General features: G+C 46.2%; 1 protein-coding gene across 4 annotated transcripts in view; it reads left to right on the forward strand.

Annotated features, from left to right (window-relative positions):
* The window catches only part of DYNC1I2 (dynein cytoplasmic 1 intermediate chain 2), a 476,044-nt gene that overhangs the window by 418,100 nt on the left and 37,629 nt on the right, over window positions 1-20,315 (forward strand). For all 4 annotated transcript variants that reach the window (XM_086956121.1, XM_086956122.1, XM_086956123.1 and 1 more), the window contains one exon: window positions 14,752-14,896. In XM_086956121.1, the coding sequence (XP_086812247.1) occupies window positions 14,752-14,896 (145 nt within the window). The remainder of the gene's footprint in view (window positions 1-14,751; window positions 14,897-20,315) is intronic.

Here is a 20,315-nt window from a genome sequence, read left to right on the forward strand (position 1 = left end):
GTGGGGTAGAGTGCCGCACAGACCCTCTCCCCATTTTCTTACATTGGGTGTGAGCTCTCCGGGGCCTCTCAAGGCTCGGGGAGGGGGGCCACTTGCCCCGTCTCATTTTCTCTTATTTTGGACACATGGGTGGACTCCCCAGAGCCTTTTGAGGCACGGGAGAGGGGCTGCTTGCCCCTTCCCCATTTTCATACAATTTGACTATGGGGTGGGCTCTCCAGGGCCCCTGGTCGCTCATGTAGGGGGGGGGGTGCGCGTCCCCCGTCACCACGCAACCAGTTTTTGGGCTTGGGCTCCCCGGTGCCTTTGTAGGTTTGGGAAGGGGGGCACACAGTCCGTCCCCCACCCCCCCTACCCCCCCCCCCCCCCCCCCCCCCAAGAAATCAGCCCACAGGTTAGGCTCTCTGGGGCATTGGGGTTTTAAATGTGTCCCAGCCACCTTTATTTATTTACTTATTGCGATCCAGTGAGAGTCTTGTGGGATAGTGGTATTTTTTGCTTGGGTCTTTTTTGCCCCATGGGCGGAGCCTCTTAGTCCCCACATGGGGGCTTTGGATGTCAGGGTATCCCTACCCTGACCCTAATTATTATTTATTTACAATTTCAGGACAGGGCACTACGCCCCAAAGTCACATAATGGCTGCCGAAAACATTTTTCTCATGTTGCTGGCAGCCAATCAGAGCATTCGCCCAAGATCTACCTTACTGCCGAATTTCGTTTCATTGTGTTCAGCACTTTTTCTGCAGCCCATATTAAAGAACACTATGGGAAATGCATGGGTCTTTTGCATTTTGGGACCCCCTATTTTCTCTGCTCCTGCTTGACAGATCATCCCGGGTCACTTTCCAGAAAGAAGGATGAACTTTTTAATTGGGAAGGTTTTGTGCAGATTCATTAAAAAATGTCCAAAAGTTTTTAGCAAACCAAAAAGTTGCCCCTTCATGGAAACGTAGACCTAACTGTAACTAGATAGTGGCGACCGCAAGAAAAGCAGTGGAGTGCAATACAGTGTGGCAGAGCCAGACTGGGATGACGAATAGGCCTGGGAAATAAAATAAAAGCACCCCCATTATCGAATAACATAACTAAAAAAGTGGCCATAATTCAGGCCATTTTGAACTTGCAAAGACACATTATATGTGTGTTCGCAAGTTATGATTTTCACAAGTTTCTGCAAGCAATGTTTGTAAAACCCACAAGACGATAAAAAGCCTCATAAACAGCCTACACACTGACTTGTCAGATCCTGGCCTTTGGGCCATGTTCATGCGTGAGCTTGAATCGGGGCAAGGTCAACTCTAACATCCATCCTACTAAGGCTAGTTAATAGTCTACAATTAAATCGGACAGTAACGTCTGTCATTCATAGATCTTTGAAAACCTAGAAGTGTGGTATTCAGCACTAGAAAAAACAAAAAAGAAATAATTAATGGAACTTCTTGAATTAAAGCAGTTTTCATTGAAAGAGCTTTATTATTGTACTGTCTTATGTTAATAATCTGTCAACTATAGTGGATGCTAATTTCTGGCAAAATTGCTTTATAGGCTTCCCATCCTAAAATAACATATGGTGAGAATGCATTTCTTTAAAAAAGGTATGCCATTGATCAATCCATGCACTAGCAAACAAATTGTGAGGTCGATCAAATGTCTGTAAATTGCTTTCTTTATCAAGTTCTGTAATCTCATGGGTTTGATTTGCATACTTTTTACACACCTGAATTAAATTGAAATACTCAAAAAAGCAACATGGAGTGGCATATTCAGAGGTCATAATAAAAAATTAAAAAATCAGGATGTGTGTGAGATGCTAGCCAAAAGACTGATTTCAGAGGATTTGCCCTTTTCTCATTTTAGCAATAGGGTAGGAAATGTGTTCAAGGTAACCAGGGTACTGATGCATGAAACACTCACAATGCCTGCAAGTTTATGGGTAGTTGTTCTTATTTAACATAGTCTTTCTCAGAGACATTAAATTATCTGACAGAGACATCTAGCTGCAAATTTCTTACCTTAGAATTATCTCAGTCGTCACACTAGATCTGTAAATTTTTAGGAAGCAGTACCCATGCTTAGGTGTCATTGTTTGTCTCCACTTGGTGTCGTCCACACCAGAAGTGACGTTTGCGGTGCCTATGTAGGCGACACCCAGGCGTGTTAACGTCCGTTCTTTTCTTTCCACGCTAGCCATCGCAGATCTGGGAAAATATACCCCTTGCTACTTTTTGACTAGGTTTTTCAACATTTTGTCGAAGTCTTTTTTGACGTCTACCTCCTGGTGTGGCAGAAATGTCATTGGAGAAGGCTGGCTTCTAGCCCTGCGGCGCCTGTCACCAACCGATATTGGTACCTGCACTTTGTAGGCTTCTGGGGCCCTTAAACAGGACATCGACCCAAAGGCCTACCCTGACTGCCACGCCATGCACCCAAAGGCCTTGAGGATGCAATCTCTCAAGCTTATGACGGCTCGATGTGCGACGCCACGACAATTGAGGTCCCAGTCGAGAGGAAGGTACCCGGAGCAGTCAATGAGTCCCAGGTCCTCGTCGCACTCCAAGTCGTCGAGCCAGTCTGGTAAGTCCAAGTCCCACAAGAACAAAAAGAAGTTGAGTGGGTCGGGTGGCCAGCGGTCGGGTCACTCCACCAACCCTCCAAACCCCTCCAACAGCCGCAGCCTCCAAACTCTCCTAGTCTGCCCGTTACCGCTCAGTGGGTTTTAGGATACACCCTCATCTGCCCCGCTGACAATCCATAACATCAGACAGGTGAGGTTTGCTGTTTGTCTGGAAATGCTACTCCCTCCCCTTCAAAGCTATCCCTCCCTCCATGCCACCTACTTACGACACGCTAGTGGACGTCCACTGATTTCCAGTAACCTCTGTGATAGTGAAAATGCAAGGAGAAGAAAAATCTTAATTTCCAGTCCATATACATCTGACAGGTGGGTTCTGCAGATTGTCCAGAGGTGTTACTCCCTCCCCTTTGAGGCTACCCCTCCTTTCGAGACTACCCCTCCCTCTAGTACCCGCAGCCTCCAAACCCTCCTAGTCTGCCCGTTTGCCATCATAGATGCACAGTGGGCGATAGGATTCAACATCTCCTGCCCCGCTGGCATTCCATAACATCGGACAGGTGGGTTTTGAAGATAATCCGGAGGGGCTTCTCCCGCCTCTTCAAGGCTACCCCTCTCTCCATGCTACCTACTTATGACAGGCTGATGGAGGTCCACCGATTTCTAGTAACCTCTCTGATAGTGAAAATGCAAAGAGAAGAAAAATCTTAATATCCAGTCCATAAACATCTGACAGGTGGGTTCTGCAGATTTTCCAGAGGTGCTACTCCCTCCCCTTTGAGGCTACTCCTCCTTTCGAGACTACCCCGCCCTCTAGTAGCCGCAGCCTCCAATCCCTCCTATTCTGCCCGTTTGCCATCATAGACGCACAGTGAGCGATAGGATTCAACATCTCCTGCCCCGCTGGCAGTCCATAACATCGGACAGGTGGGTTTTGCAGATAATCCGGAGGGGCTTCTCCCACCTCTTCAAGGCTACCCCTCTCTCCATGCTACCTACTTATGACAGGCTGATGGAGGTCCACCGATCTCTTGTAACATCTGTTATGGTGAAAATGCAAAGTGAAGAAAAATCTTTATTTCCAGTCCATAACATCGGACAGGTGGGTTCTGCAGATTTTACAGAGGAGCTTCTCCCTCCCCTTCAAGATTAACCCTCATAGTCTGCCCGTTTGCCATCATAAACACCCAGTGGGCAGCAGGATTCTCCATCACCTGCCCTGCTGGCAGTCCATAACATTGGGCAGGTGGGTTTTGCAGATTGTCCGGATGTACTACTCCTTCCCCTTTGAGGCTACCCTCGCTACTCTCCTTCTATGCCGCCTACTTACGACAGGCTTACGGAGGTCCACCTATCTCTTATCTGCCAGGAAGTGATGGCTATTCCCGCTACTTTCTGGTGCCCAAGAAGGACGGAGGCCTTTGTCCTATCCTTGAGTTGCAGTCTCTGTATTTCTTCCGCAAGAAGTAAAAATTCAAGAAGCTCACTCTTGTTCAGGTCCTGTCTGCCCTAGAGACTGGATGGTGGCGTGGACTTGCAAAACGCATACTGCCACATTCCAGTCCTGCCTGCCCACAGGGGTTGCTGGTGGTTCACGTTGGGTCATGAGCATTTTCAGTTCACTGTGCTCCCTTTTGACCTCACCAGTGCCCCTCGGGTGTTCCACAAGGAAGTGGCGGTGATTGGCGCTCATCTGCAGAGATCTAGGGTGCAGTCTTGCCCCATCTTGATGACTGGCTGTTGAAGGTGGGCTCGCCCCAGGCTGTCATCTCCCTATTCCGGTGGACGTCCTGCATTCGCTAAGGTTTACGATCAACTTGCCGAAGTCACACCTTACTCCCTCTCAGATGCTATGTTTTATTGGAGCTGTTCTGGACACCGTCCAATTTCTGCCCTGTCCTCCCAATCAGCAAATCCAGGATATTCAGGCTAGGATACGGATGTTTCACACTCTATTCTAGAGTTTGGTAAGACTAACTCTGAGGCTGCTTGGCCTCATGGCTTCCTGCATTCTGCTTGTGACACATGCCCTTTGGTATATGCGGGCTCTGCAGTGTGACCTGAAGTTCCAGAGGGTGGAGCATATGGGAAATCTCTCCGACATGGTCCAGATCTCAGACCAAAGTGGTGGCTTACGAACTGCAGTTGTGTCAACGTCAGACCCCTCTTCCTTCCTCAACCAGATATGACAGTAGTGACAGATGCGTCACTCCTTGGATAGGATGGCCATCTGGGAAGAGGCGGAGAGCAGAGGACTCTGATCTTCGGTGGAATCCGGACTCCACATCAACCTGCGGTTGGATTAGTATTGAAAGCATTTCTACCCGTCCATCCATTGGAGGCTAGTGCAAGTGTTCACAGACAACACCACCGCCATGTGGTACTGCAATGAGCAGGGCGGGTGGGGTCAAGGACCCTTTGTCAGGAGGCCCTCCGTCTCTGTACATGGCTGGAACAGCAAGGCCCATACCTGCTGGTACGACCTCTGGTGGGTTCTATGAATGTCAGAGCGGACAAACTTAGCCGAAGATGCCTAGCGGATCATGAATGGCGTCTCTATCCGTAGGTGGTGCAAGGTCTCTTGCAGCACCTTGTATAGATCTGCTCGCCACTGATGAGAATGTGCAATGTCAGCAGTTCTGTACACTGGAGTTTCCAGAGTGGCTCTGGCTCGGAGAACGTTTCCATCTTGAGTGGAGCTCAGGCCTCCTTTATGACTTTTCGCCCATATCATTTTTCTGCCCAGAGTTCTCAAGATGATGATGAACGACCGGGCCCAAGTCATCGTTGTGGCTCCAGATTGGTCACGGAGAGTCTGGTATCCCGCGCTGTTGAGCATGGCCATCGGTCCTCTGATCAGGCTGCCCCTTCATGACTATCTTTTGTCACATCAGCAGGGGAGGGTTCTCCACCCAAATCTGTCAACGCTCGGGCTGCTTGCATGGAGATTGGGCGGCAACAGTTGACAGCTTTTGACCTTTTGCCCGAAGTCTGTAACGTGATCTTGGCAGTCAGGCGTCTCTCTACCAAGATGATTTATGCCCGCCGTTGGTCAAAACTTGTGGGATTGTGTAAAGAAAGAAGCATTGATCCCCCTTTTGCCCCCCCGTTCTCAAGTTCTCATGTTCGTTCTTTCATTTGCCCAGTAGGGCTCTGCTCTGTGAAGGGATACCTTTCTGCAATCTCTGCTTTTCTTTGGTTACCTGACCGTTTTCCTTTTCCAAATCCCCTATTGTACTTCGGTTTTTGAAAGGTTTGCAGCATATGTTTCCTCCCACTCATTTCTTTATGCCCCAGTGACATCCTCACTTTGCTTATATGCGCTCCCTTTGAGCCTCTGCACAATTGTCCACTCAGGCTTCTTACCATCAAGACAGCCTTTCTCGTGGCAATACCTTCCTGAAGCATCAGTGAGCTTCAGGCCTTGTCATCCAAGGCCTGAAAAGCTCACTTAACTTAACATCTACCCACACAAACTGGTGCTTCGTTCGAGAGCTTCCTTTCTTCTGAAAGTTATCACTCCATTTCACGTACGCCAAACCATCACTGCCTACTTCTTACACTACGCTTCATCCCTCTAAGGAAGAGGAGCCAAAAAGAGCAATGTTGTTCTATCTTGACCGCACTAAAGAATTCCGGGTGGACGACATACATTTCATGGGGTATGTTGGAGCAAAGAAAAGACTGGTGGTGCAGAGGAGGACAGTCTCACAGTTGATCGTCCTCTGTGTCAAGCTCTGCTACATATTGGCTAAGAAGCAACCCCCTGAGGGTGTGTGTGCTCATTCTATCAGAACTAAAGCTGCAACCACTGTGTTAGTTCTGGTCCTGGACATCTGCGAGGCAGCAACGTGGACTTCCTTGCACACATTTACCAAACACTACAGTCTGGACAGTCAGTTCTTTAGAGATGGGCACTTTGTCAGTTTGATCCTGCAGAGTTTCCTTGTGTGATATTGGTCCGCAGACCCACTCTGGGGATGTATTGCTTGGTTATCTATTGTAAGGTAAGGAATCTTCAGCTAGAAGTCTTCATCAGGTGAGCAAGTTACTTACCTTCGGTAGCGCCTTATCTGGTATAGACTGTCTAACCCCAGATTCCTTACCAACCCACCCATGCTCCCCACTCTGCGAATGGATTTCTAGGGACAGGGATTTCCCCTTTTGGGGCCCCAGTTTTCCATCCCAGTCGTCATTGTACTTTGTTGCTCTGCGCTTCTGGCAAGGAAAGTCGCAGAAAGTAACTGACGTCAACTCATCTGGGTGACACCTATATAGGTGTCTCTTCTGGTGCGGCAGAGGCAATACTGAGCTGAACAGCGCCACCTACCTGCAGGGGTACTGCTCATGATCAGATCCAGTCTGACGCCTGGGAATAATTCTAAGGTAAGGAATCTGCTGCTGGATGCTGGCTCTACAGATACGGTGTTACTGAAGATGGGTAAATTGTTTGTTTTTTCCATGGCTTCAGTGTTCTATCCATTCTTTGGATATTTCAAGACTGTCTTTGAAAGATATGCATATCTCAAAGTAGGTGCTAATCCTGATTCCATATTAACCCCATCCCCATAAAGGCATTCACAGATTTCAGCTCCATTTGTCCCACAAGATTAACATTAACGTTAAGATAAAAATGTGTGTTTTGCATGCATTTTCAGGGTAGACACTGCTCTACAAAATGTGTGTGAATAGCCACAAACGTATGGGTTTGTAGGTGTTCCACACAATTTGACTGTCCATTTGCTTAATGTACCCTTTGCTGCCTCTTAGTGTATTACAACCCAAAATCAGTACCAGTGATTCTCCAGTATTAGGGGTGTCTTTCATAGATTCACATGCTTGAATATTCCCCGTCGTCGAAGTGGGAGTCCCACGGTACATAAATAGCAGTAATATATATGCATGTATACATGAGAAATATCATAAATAAAAAATACATACATGTAATGCAATAGAAATGTAAACCTGAAAAAATACCACAGAATAGGCCCATTGAAAAGCCCAAGGGAGAATTCACTTTAGTAACATATCAGAGCCATTATGTGTTGGTCCACATTCCAGCCAATCAGGCTGTAGCCTCCTCTAGAACCTTCTCCTCAGAAGCCCAAGTCCTCAGATTTTCTACCGCACGTCGTGTGAAGGGAGCCTCCCTGAGCTCTGCTCAGTTTTTTCCAGTTTCTACCTATTTTTCTTCAGAAATGTCTTCTTCTAAGAAAACTTTGTTCAAGGCTTGTCCATCCTGTGGAAAATTGCGCCTTTTTCATGAGGATCCACACAGTAAGTGTATTTACTGTCTTTATCCGGACCACATTGCCTCTACCTGCAAGTTCTGTCGCACTTTTCCCCCTAAGACATTGAGGGACAGGGAGGCCCTTCTCCTTCTGTGGCTACAGAAGTTGAAAACATCTGAGAATGTGGTTTCCGATGCTGAGAGTATGTCATCTGGTTTTTCAAGATCCTCTCAGAAGCGTGGGTCTGAGACGGAAAGTTCTCTCTCCTTTTCTTAAAAAGAGTAAAAAGTTGGGATCTTTCAAGGATGTCTCCCCACAAGACTTGCTTCAGGGCGCGCCTACGGGACCTGGCTCTCTGGCGTCTCGACCCAAGACTATGCCCTCCTCTTCAAAAACAGGCGTTGGCTCGTCGACGGGCTTGTCGACGCGTCCGTCGACGTCTTCAGCGTCTACAAAGTCCGTTTTGGCAGTTTCGACGTCGACGACTACTTCTTCCATGTCGACCGGCTCTGCAACGACGACGACCAGCCAAGAGGTGAGATCCATCTCGTCCATTATTATGATCTCGTCGATCAGACCGTCGACGAAGAAATCATCGTCGACGCGCCCACCGTCGACGGTCCCTCCGTCGACGAAGAGCAAGCCATCGTCGTCGACGCCTGTTCCGACGACCGGATCTTCCTCGTCGACGACTATCCCGCCGACGATTCCATCTTCGTCGACAGTGAACCCCCCGTCGACGGCTGTTCCGCCGACGGCTACTATCTCGTCGTCGACGACCAAAAAATCTTCGGCGACCAAGACTAAGTTGTTACTTCCTACGCCGGATTCTGCGGCAACAACGAAAAAACAACCAGGGGGTGCTAAGGCTTTAGAACTTTCGTCGACGGGCTCGTTGACGACGCACCAACCCCTACAGACTACTACCACCTTCAAAGTGGTTACTGCCTCGTCTCTCAAGACTGTACCACTAATACAGTTAAGTCCAATTAGGAGTGGATCTCAGCCTCCGGAAAAATTGTTTCAGTCTGGAGAAGAGGAATCCGGAAATGATTCTGAAATGGATCAAACTTATCAGCCAGCATCCAGTCCTTCTGAGTTACACATTAAATGTCAGGACTACAGTGACGAGAATGAGGATGTGGATAATACCGTCGAAGATGGGAATGTACTTTTTCCAATAGATAGATCACAACCACCAACTTACGAACAGTTTACGCAAATTCCTCTGTCTATGGTGAAAAACCTGCAACATATGCTGGATGACTACAATCGTAGGTTTCCACTGTTGTTGCCTCCTTCCCCAGCACCTCAAGTACACCGGTCTCAGTCTCCAGCTCCTCGCCCTCCGTCTCCAGCACCTCGACCACAGTCTCCAGCACCTAGGCCTCAAGCTCCGGCGCCTGTTGCACCTACGTCTCCTTTGGGTGCTGCTCATGATACAGATAATGAGACTCAAACTCATCATAACACTGGGGATAATGACACTGATGATGAAATGCAGGAATGGGACAATTATAGGGCACAGACACCCTCTACTCCACCGGCATCACCAAGAACTTCACCACCAGTGGATATCGCGAGTTTCCATAACCTTATGGTTCGCGCAGCGAAGAGGTTCCACTTAACATTAGAGGCACAACAAACGGAATGCTTTTTGTATGATTTTAAAGACTTACCGCAACGGCAAACTCATACCATCCCTATCATAGACCACATATGGGAAGAGGGTCTAAAGTTAATGGAACGTCCTAATTCCATTCCGGCCGTTCTACCTAGATTGGACAAAAAATATAAAGCGCCACCTACTTCTCCGGCCTGTTTGGTTTCACAACCTAAGGCAGATTCTGTTATCACTCAGGCGGCACAAAAAAGGTCTCGGAATCCAGCCATACCCCTGACATCTCCGCCTGATCAGGATGGCCGTAAATTGGACTCAATTGGAAAGAAATTTACCACGATGGCAGCGACAACGGTGAGAGCTTCCAACGCCTTAGCCATTCTAGGTCGCTACGACCGTCAAATGTGGTCCTAGATCGCTGGTCTAATCCCTCAAATGCCCGACTCCATCCGGGATGAAGCGCAGGCCATCATTCTCGAGGGAGAAAAAATTTCAGCGGACATAATCTACTGTGCCGTCGATATATCCTCTACTGGTTTCCGACAACTAGCGGGTGCTGCAGTGTTGCGCCGTCAAGGCTGGCTGAAGTCAACCACCTTCCGTCCAGAAGTTCAATCCAGAGTGTTAGATTTACCTTACGACGGTGAGTCTCTGTTCGGTAAGCACGTTGATGATGCTTTGGAACTTATAAAAAAGGACAGATACAGCAAAGTCCTTAACAACTCTTCAATATCGGAAAAGGCCATTTCGTGGGGCACGCGGTAAAGGAGGAGGAACCTCTATTTTTCGTGGCACAGGCCAATATCGAGGATACAATTACAACGAAAACAGACAAAGAGGATCCTATCAGTCCCAAAATCGTTCATCCACCTCCAGACCTTACCAACGTAAGTCCAACTACAGAGGTGGTGCGAACACCAGCAAAAAACAGTGAGATGACGGAGCATCTTGGAGGCCGAATCTCGAAATTCTTCTGCAATTGGTCGCACATTACCAACGACCAATGGGTCTTGGACGTTGTTTCAAAAGGACACACCCTGGAATTTACGAAATTTCCCCCCGCTCGCCCGCCTTCGGGCCCACCTTCTCCCCATTTCAAAGAACTGTTGGCCCAGGTGCAGCTTATGATCAGGAAAGGAGCCATAGAACTGGTACCGCAATGTCAACGCGGCAGGGGGTTTTACTCTCGCTTCTTTCTAGTGAAGAAAAAATCAGGAGAGTGGCGGCCCATCTTAGATTTGAGAGCTCTAAGCCACTTCATCGCATCAAAGACTTTTCAGATGCTTACCCTGCTCCAAATCTTGAATTTCCTCATTCCAGGAGAGTACTTTTCAACAATAGACCTTCAAGATGCATATTTCCATGTGCCTATTCATCCCAGGCACAGGAAATACCTCCGTTTTACAGTGGGCCAATTTCATTATCAATTCAAGGTCCTACCATTCAGCCTTCGATCGGCACCGAGGGTATTTACCAAAATCCTGGCCCCGGTGGCCGCCTACCTGCGTTTACAGGGCATCCAGTTTTATCCGTATCTGGATGACTGCCTGATAAAGGCCAGGACTTTCCAACTAACGCAAGAGCACACACAAGTCTGCATATCCCTGTTCGAAACGTTAGGCTTCTCCATCAATTGCCTAAAGTCACACTTTCACCCTTCTCAACAGCGAGATTTTCTAGGAGTCTCGCTCGATTCTCGGCTAGGGCAAGTGTTCGTTTCACAGGAGCGACAAAGCCGAATGTTACAGAAAGTTCCGTTCCTGCAGTCAAGGAAGTACGTTTCTGTCCGGATGTACAAATCATTCCTCGGCAAGGCTTCTTCGTGCATTCAACTGATTCCCAACTGCAGACTGCACATGAGAGTCCTTCAAGAAGAACTAGACAGCCAGTGGAAGCAGGTATCGGGGTCGTTCGAAGACAAAATCCATCTAACGTCCCGCATTGAAAAAGCTTTGGAGTGGTGGGCTCATCCTCCAAACATAGCAACAGGTCGCTCATTCAAGGACGAACCACCAGCACTTACACTGACGACAGACGCTTCCCTGGAAGGTTGGGGAGCTCATCTCGACGGGATGTCCGTGAAGGGAAAATGGACGGCATCTCCGCGCACTTGGCACATAAATCGCTTAGAACTACTGGCGATTTTCTTGGCCTTGAAGTCCTTTCAGAGAGTAGTGCAGGGACAGACATTGCTGGTGAGGACGGACAATACCACCAGCATGCACTACATCAACAAACAGGGCGGCACAAGATCTCTTGTGCTGTCACAACTGGCACAGGAAATATGGGATTGGGCTCTCCAACACCAAATACATCTCCAAGTTATCCATGTCCCAGGTGTGGCCAATGTGCTGGCGGACTCGCTCAGCAGAGCCCTCTCGGACAACCACGAATGGGAACTCAACCAACCAACGTTGGATTACATCTTCCGACAGTGGGGCCGACCACAGTTGGATCTCTTTGCAACTGTTCTCAACAGGAAGTGTCAACGGTTTGCGAGCCAGCATCCACACAAGGAGTCGAGCGGGAATGCCTTTTCAATAGACTGGTCGAACGACTTCATCTATGCATTCCCTCCACTGCCGCTCATTCCTCGTCTGTTACACAAAATGAGATTCCAACCATGTCGGATAATTCTGATCGCACCCAAATGGCCGAGACGTCCTTGGTTCTCAGATCTTCTTCTGTTCTCTCTGACACACCCGATACAATTGCATCCTCTGCCACATCTTCTCACAATGCAACATGGTCAAACATGCCATCCGGATCCAGCATACCTCCAACTTCATGCCTGGAACCTGAGTACAATGAATTTGCACACATGAATATCGACAAAGATTGTAGGGCAGTGCTAGCAAGTGCTCGCGCCCAGTCTACCATCAAAACTTACCAGTTGAAGTGGAAGCGTTTCTGTGCTTGGTGCTCCACTAAAACACTAGATCCCATGTGTGCTCAGCCAGAACAAATCTTGCCGTTCTATTTGTCACTAGCAAAATCAGGACTATCACACTCCACTCTAAAGGTTTTTCTAGCTGCAATCTCTCGTTTTCGCCATGATGGCGTAACATCTTTGTACTCCTCCAGGATAGTAAGACAATTCTTCAAGGGCCTTTTTCGGATGTTCCCACCAATTCGTCGGCCTCCACCTTCTTGGCGACTCAACCTAGTTTTGTCTCAGTTGCTTTTGCCCCCATTCGAGCCCATCCATTCTTCCAATCTAAAATTCCTCACTTGGAAAGTGGCTCTCTTGCTTGCTCTGACCTCATCCAGGCGCGTCAGCGACATTCAAGCCTTTACTATACAGCCACCGTTTCTACAATTCTCCAACGAGGCTGTTACCTTGAGAACAAATCCCAGTTTTATTCCTAAGGTTCCCAGTGACTTCCATCTCAATGAACCTATTGTCTTTAAGACTTTCTTCCCTGCACCTCAATCTGCAGCGGAACGCTCTTTGCACACTCTGGATGTGAAACGCTGCCTTAAATTTTACATTCAACGCACAGCTACTTTTAGGAAGACTGATCAGTTGTTTGTAGCATATGGCCCAGTGTGCAAAGGACAACCTGTAACTAAACAGACTATCACCAGATGGATATCGTCTGCCATATCCTACTGTCATCAACGGGCTGGCAAGCCCCTTCCTGCACCGGCTCGAGCGCATTCCACGAGAGCTGTGTCGACTTCTGCTGCCCTCTTTGCGGGGGTACCTCTGAGACACATCTGCAGAGCTGCTACTTGGTCTAGCAGCCATACTTTTACGAAGCACTACTGCCTGCTATCAACAGATGCCGCGGATGCGGCAGTAGGTCAAGCGGTGCTGCAGAATCTTTTCCGATAAAGGTGAGCCTCTGTTGCTACCCGCCTCCAGTCGTAAAGGTTTTGTCATGTTTTGGTTTTTTATTGCTTATTAAGTGATATGTTTTGTCAACACTTTATTTGTATATTCTTTTATGACTAATGTATGATTTACTGCTTTCTATTCTTTTTCAAGCATGTGAATCTATGAAAGACACCCCTAATACTGGAGAAGAACAAAAGTTACTTACCTGTAAACTGTGGTTCTCCAGTATTGGTGTCTTTCATAGATTCACATGCGACCCTCCCTTCCTCCCCTCAGAGGCTCTCTTCTCCTCAAGCATTTATACTTACTTGTGCTACGAAAATCTGAGGACTTGGGCTTCTGAGGAGAAGGTTCTAGAGGAGGCTACAGCCTGATTGGCTGGAATGTGGACCAACACATAATGGCTCTGATATGTTACTAAAGTGAATTCTCCCTTGGGCTTTTCAATGGGCCTATTCTGTTCTATGGTACTTTTTCAGGTTTACATTTCCATTGCATTATATGTATGTATTTTTTATTTATGATATTTCTCATGTATACATGCATATATATTACTGCTATTTATGTACCGTGGGACTCCCACTTCGACGACGGGGAATATTCAAGCATGTGAATCTATGAAAGACACCAATACTGGAGAACCACAGTTTACAGGTAAGTAACTTTTGTTCTTTTTCACCATACACAGTTAAATCTGTAGGCCTAGATCTCTGCAGGTTCTGATTATGTGAGTGAGGATGCTGAGCGTACACCTGCAGATTATGTTTTTGGGCACCCAAGTTCAAATAAGATATGCAGAAAAGTTTGCAGATATCTCACTATGACATTACTTAATAGGATAAACTTAGCTAAAGCTCATAAACTCTGTTTTAAAGTGCAAAGTACAACAAAAGTGAATTTTTGCCATAAATTTGGGAAACTTTTCAAGAAGCAGGTTTCTATTTCTGGTATACTACATCACATTCTTTTTAAAAAAAAAGAAAAGGCTTCATATCAGGTCATCTAGTAATGGATCTTCTGATCCCAGAGGCGTTGCTGACTTTTATCAACCTTTGTGTTGGATCTTTGGAAGAAATTAAATATTACTTTAAGATATTTAGATGAAGTGTATTGACAGTCTTTTAGCCAATGTACAAAGTGTTTTATAGCATATGATGTTAAATGAACAGTATAGAGTTGGTGTTCCATGTTAATAGGATAGGAAATCCACAAAAATTTAATTTATGAGGGATAGGAATACTTTTATGATGTGACATTAATGTTTTTTTTTTATGATGTTACCATTAAATGTTCCTTTTAATATTTGTTTAAATGGTATTTGTACATGCTTTAGAAAAACCAGTAACAGGAAAAATAAATCACAAATACAAGCATGTCCTCCACAAAATTGTTAGAATTATTTTGGAAAGAAACCTGTGTATATTTGCAATTTAATTGTTGGTACATGAAAAATTGTACTTATCTGATGTTATGTTTTGAAAACAGCAAAGCAGGAATAAGTGAGATGTTTGAAGGACACCAAGGACCAATCACAGGTATCCATTGTCATTCAGCAGTTGGACCAGTTGACTTCTCTCATCTGTTCGTCACTTCATCATTTGATTGGACAGTAAAGCTTTGGTCTACCAAGGTAAACACATATTTAAATATGTAATATTTTTATTCTCATTGAATTTTTTCAGTCAAGTGATTCATTTAGGTAAGCAAGATCACCGAATTGCATATGGTCAGCTTAGGAGTGAGGAGACAATCAGGAGAAGACCCAGAGATGGTGCCAGAAGTCTTGAGTTCTCTAGGTATGAATGCAAGCAGTCCGGGCAGCCAATGCATCTGCATCTGGATGCAGGAGATATGCACCAATTTCCTTCGTAATGGGATCCCTCAGACGGCAGCTTGAAAGACATTTTTCAAGGAGCCAGTCTCGTGGAACAGTGTAGGCCCTTTCACAGTGAACAGGGCTGCTGCCTGTAAGTTATAGGGTGGGTGGTTATGAGATGATGGGGATCTGTCTTATGAAGGACAGACTGCTGAAACCATGAAATTTGTGACTTTATTCTTGCTGCACTGTAACAGAGAGCTTGGAATCTGAAAAAGCACTGAATGTGATGGGTCAGATGAAGTCATCTAAGGCTATTGTGGTTCAGCAGACTGCTATGAACAATTACAATCTCTGCTTTGGTAAGGTCATTTTGTAGGTCCCGCCTGGGCAGCGCATGCACTGCACTGCCTAGGCTCGTCTTAATGCGAGCCATGTTGTGATGGAGTATGGAATAGGAGCTCACTCGCCTGCCATATTTGTCATTTGCTTGTGTCATTGTCCTTCCTAAATGCTGGCTTCTTATTCGTTAATAGACTTGTTAGTCCCTCCTTAGTACCGCCTTGCCTTCATTTGTACCCTCCCATGAGGACTGGACCTTTTACTGTGTCCTAGCTTTTATTAGTATTTCGGACAACTATTTACGTCATCAGGGGTCACAACACGCACTAGATGCCAGCTTCTTTAATGGCAGCTGCTTCCTAACCTACTTTGCAATTATTTTAAGGTACGCTCCATTTCCGCTGCAGGGATACAGAAGTCTGCTTGAACACTTCCTACTTTGTTCCCCCTCCATAGCAGACCCCTCCCACCTCTCACATGCCCGCGCGCCTTCATTTCTTTATTTATTTAATAGCACTCTCATGTGCTTCAGATCGCTCCTCTTCTAGGCTGACTGTTCCTCCTCCTCCCCCCTGCGTCTTATTTGAAGGAGCGTGCCTTTTAACACTCCAGCTTGCTCGTCTTCTTGGCTGCCTCCTCCTCCCCCCTGCTTATTATTGCAGGGAATGTCCCTTTTAACAACAGTCGAGAACGGCTTGCACACAGCAGCCACTCGCTTGTCTCCTTGGGTGCCTCCTCCCAGTATGTCCAGCATAAAGGAGCAATCTAGCCTGGTGACGTGACTTTCAGCCAATCGGGGAGAGTCTCTTCTTTCACATACACTTAAACACACCTAGATCGTTACGTTTTGCCAATGCTTGTTTTTATTTGATCCCTATATTTCAACTTTTCTCTTCATGTTTCAGAAACAAAAGCATATATTTTTCCTTAAATTCTGCCTTCGCTTACTTAGTAAACAAAAGTTGTTAATATTTTTTCTGGCAGGCAGCACGCCTGAGGTGATCGGGGTTCCAATGCCTACTGACCTTTCAATAACGCCATCTTGTCAGGACATCTTCCAAATGTATGTTTTAAAACCCAAAACATCAATTAAAGCCATTGTCATTTACAATGCCAATAGCTCAAACTCGTGTGAATGCTAGCCCTATTGCATTGCAAATGCTTGTTAAGGTATACAACAGAGACACAGGTTTGTATATAATGATGGCAGAATCTAGGGCAGTGGGAATTGTTGACCATTAATCTTTTCAAATAGTGCTATAAGTAATAATTATATTGATGGATACTGATGTCCGAGTTGGCAAAGCTGAACCCTATTATTTCCATGTAAAGATTAAAAATACGTTTTTATGGAGCTGCTATTTCTAGCAGTTGCATAGTGGACAGTATTAAACAGTTTTGGGGTAACTTATTTATGTCAAGCACTAGAAAGTCACCCGAGTAAAAGCTTATTCATTCCTCCATGAGTGATTGTCCATCTCAAGGTTATCTATGAGGACAGAAAAATGAGGGACAGGATGTCCTCACATCACCAGGTGTTGTTTCTCTGATTGCACCGCATTGTTGAGCAATCTCATGTGCATCATGGCCACATTTAAAGGGAGACACCCACTGGGTCTGACTGGGTGGAATGCTCACCATGTTCCTTGTCCTCAGGGTCAGCCACTGAGGATCGCAGACATAGAAAAGTGCCTGTGGGGTCACTCACAGCTGCCACAGGAATGGAATCCGCAGCAGGTCGTACAGCCACACAAGTGACCTAAAATGAAACACGTTACAGCAAACAAATGATGGACGGAATGCTGACAATGCAAACATTCTTCCCCAGTCAAAAGATTTGGGTTAAATCCATTGTTCTTTTGACCACTACGCCACCCCAGTTTGGACCCAGCCATATGCAAATCAGTCTTGACCCTGTGCCCCATTGGAACAGTTCAGACCGAACTGCCAGGCCAGGTCCTATCCAGACCGGAAACAAGCATCTTGGGACCGGTTTCAGGGTATGTTGCCCTTCTTCAGCCAGGCTAGCTTGAATCCAGTGGCACAGTGAGCAAGGGACCCACGTCTGGGCATACCCATCCCCCTTAGGGTGAAAAGTGTTACAGCAAACAAATGATGGACGGAATGCTGACAATGCAAACATTCTCCCCCAGTCAAAAGATCTGGGGTGGCATGGTGAGCAAAATAATGCAGTTTACCCAGATCTCTTGACTAGGGGTGAATGTTTTGATTTGTTTTGCATTCCTTTCATCAATTGTGCCTCTTTTGCTTTCTCGCCCTAAGTGTGCCAGGTATGCCCAGACGTGGGTCCTGGGTTAACGGTGCCACTGGAATCAAGCTATCCTGGCTGATGAGGGATGAAACCTCGAAACCAGTCCTAGGATGCTTGTTTCCGGTCCCATGAGGCACAGGGTCAAGCCTGATTTTCATATGGCCAGGTCTAAACTGGGGTGGCATGGTGAGCAAAAGAAGGATGGATTTTACCCAGATCTCTTGACTGGGGGTGAATGTTTTGATTTGTTCTGCATTCCTTCCATCAATTGTGTGTCTTTTGCTAAAATGAAACACAGCTGGGCCTTATCAACATTCAAGCCGCTCCACCAATCGGAGGTACACTCACTGATACAGGGGTGTCTCTCACAGCAGCTGCCAGTCTGTAATCAGCAGCGGAGTCGCACGGCCGCATATGTAACCTAAACTAATAGACAGCTGAGTCAAATCAAACGTCAGTCCCTCCACCAGTCGGAGGGACATTCACTGGCACATAAATAATTCAGTACATACTCCAATTCCTTTATCATTGGGAGGAAGGAGTGAGCAACGTTATGTTATCCACAAGGGATGCGTTTTGGAGTAGTGAGTGTGTAGTGGGGGAGATGGATGTCTAGCACCATTTACTCCATTCTGATGGTAACAAGGGGGGCACAACGAAGATGGTTGTCATTTCCCTCCTACACAGCGAGTGACTGCAGGGGTTCCTCAGCCCTTCCTGCATGGGGCAGAGTTGACCACACAGTTAGGGTATGAGGGATGTGAGCTGGTCTCACATCATTTTAATATTTAATGTGTGAGGCACGAGTGCAGTGTCGCACCCACAATTTGTGCATGCAAATGTATATGTCTATCCTTTTTCAGTATATCGTTTTAAACTGTGTGTTTATTTGGTATGTTCTAGGTACCTAGAAAAGTGTGGGACGACAAAGGTCAGCCCAACTTAAAAGTAACACTAACCGGGTTGTATGCCACAATATGATCCTGTGTTCCTTCCTGACGAATGCCACAGACTCTTGTGAGCCAAGAGGCAGAAAAATGTTGATGGACTAAGGTGGGGATGGGATATTGGTTCCCCTAATCTCCACGCTCATTTTTAATACCAAGCACTATCTCTTACAAATTAAAAGGTATTTTGATGCCTCACATTGGTTTTTATATATTCACATCACATGTTCAATAGTTTGAAGTGCCTCCTTTACTATAAAGTGCAGGCCCACTCTTCATCAAACCTGGTTTTTGAAGATCGAGGGCATTCCTATGATGAAGCCTGACATCTGGTGAGGGGTGAGAACATCTGTCACAATTTTTTGTGTGTCCACAGATTGACATGGACAATCACTCAGAGAAATAAATAATAATTTACGCAGGGAATTTCTAGTGCTTGACATATGTGGTTAGAGGCCAGCTCACCCTAAAGACCTCATCGCCTCCTGCTCCCTACCTTGGTTTACAGCCAGGGTTTCTGTGCTTTGGAGTAACTTATTTTTGCTAGAAAATATCTCACCAATTTGTAGTTTAACTGGAAGGGCCTCTGAAGTGAGGAATGAGGTAACTATATGGAGGAAGGGAGGGAAGGTTTCTGGAAGATCTAGGATGTTTTGGGATGATGCAGGCTTTATATATATAAAGAATACTGATATTTGGAAAACGAGAGCAAAATGTGCTTGATGTCAGAAAGTGATTAAAACACTTCTCAATGTAAGAAGTACGGACAATGATTTGTCAGATGTGTAACCTGACAAATTGAGGTTGCTAAAATGTGAGTGACTGGTGGATGGAAATAAGTTTAAATGGGAAGGCAGTGGTGAGGAACTATAATACAGGCGAATAGAGCGAGAATATAGGTTAAAGTATGTTAGGAAGAGTTAAAGAGTAAAAACATTTGAAAGTGGAGGAAGGATACAAAAAGTCCACCAGACAGTATGGATGATATATTTTAAAAGAATGCAGTGGAGCTTCGCATAAAGCCCAACTCTTCTCACCCCTAAAACGCCCTCAACAGACTTTCTTCCCCTCCCTCGTAAGGGTGGATTTGGGGTCTTAATCCCAATCTGCCCTCACCTGTGTGGTGCAAAAAACCCTCTCGCTACTAAGGAATGTATATATTTTTTAGATAGGGTAGGTCTGTCCATCCTGACATTGAACCCCGTCCACACCACATAATAGCCCCACTAGCTTTCTAACCTGTCCTCTTGCACCCCCTCCCCCCCCCCCACCCACAACTATGGAATGATTGAGGTTTTACCGCCAATCTGCCCACCCAGGGGGAATGAAAGACCACCAGGCTACCAGTACCAGAGGTGAGTACAAGGTGCAGAGTGCAGGACCATCTTTACATTAATCCCCACACTCTGGCAGTAAACAGTATTTTTGCCCCTAGAGTGTCAGCCCATATGTCAAACCTGTGCCCAAAGAAATTCCAATTTCCTGTCATTTGCCATGAAGAATGGCTGTAGTATTTGGGCTCTGCATCAGCTGACTGCCAGGAATCCTACCAACCTTAAACATTTCTGAAAACCTAGAGACCGAGGGGGACCCAGGTGGTGTGCCTTGCATGGATCCCTGCAGGTTTTCTTACCCAACGTCAAAGTGTGAGTCAAAAACAGTTTTTTTCTTC

Source organism: Lissotriton vulgaris, chromosome 2_1, assembly GCF_964263255.1.
Source record: "Lissotriton vulgaris chromosome 2_1, aLisVul1.2, whole genome shotgun sequence".
Lineage (NCBI taxonomy): Eukaryota > Metazoa > Chordata > Amphibia > Caudata > Salamandridae > Lissotriton > Lissotriton vulgaris.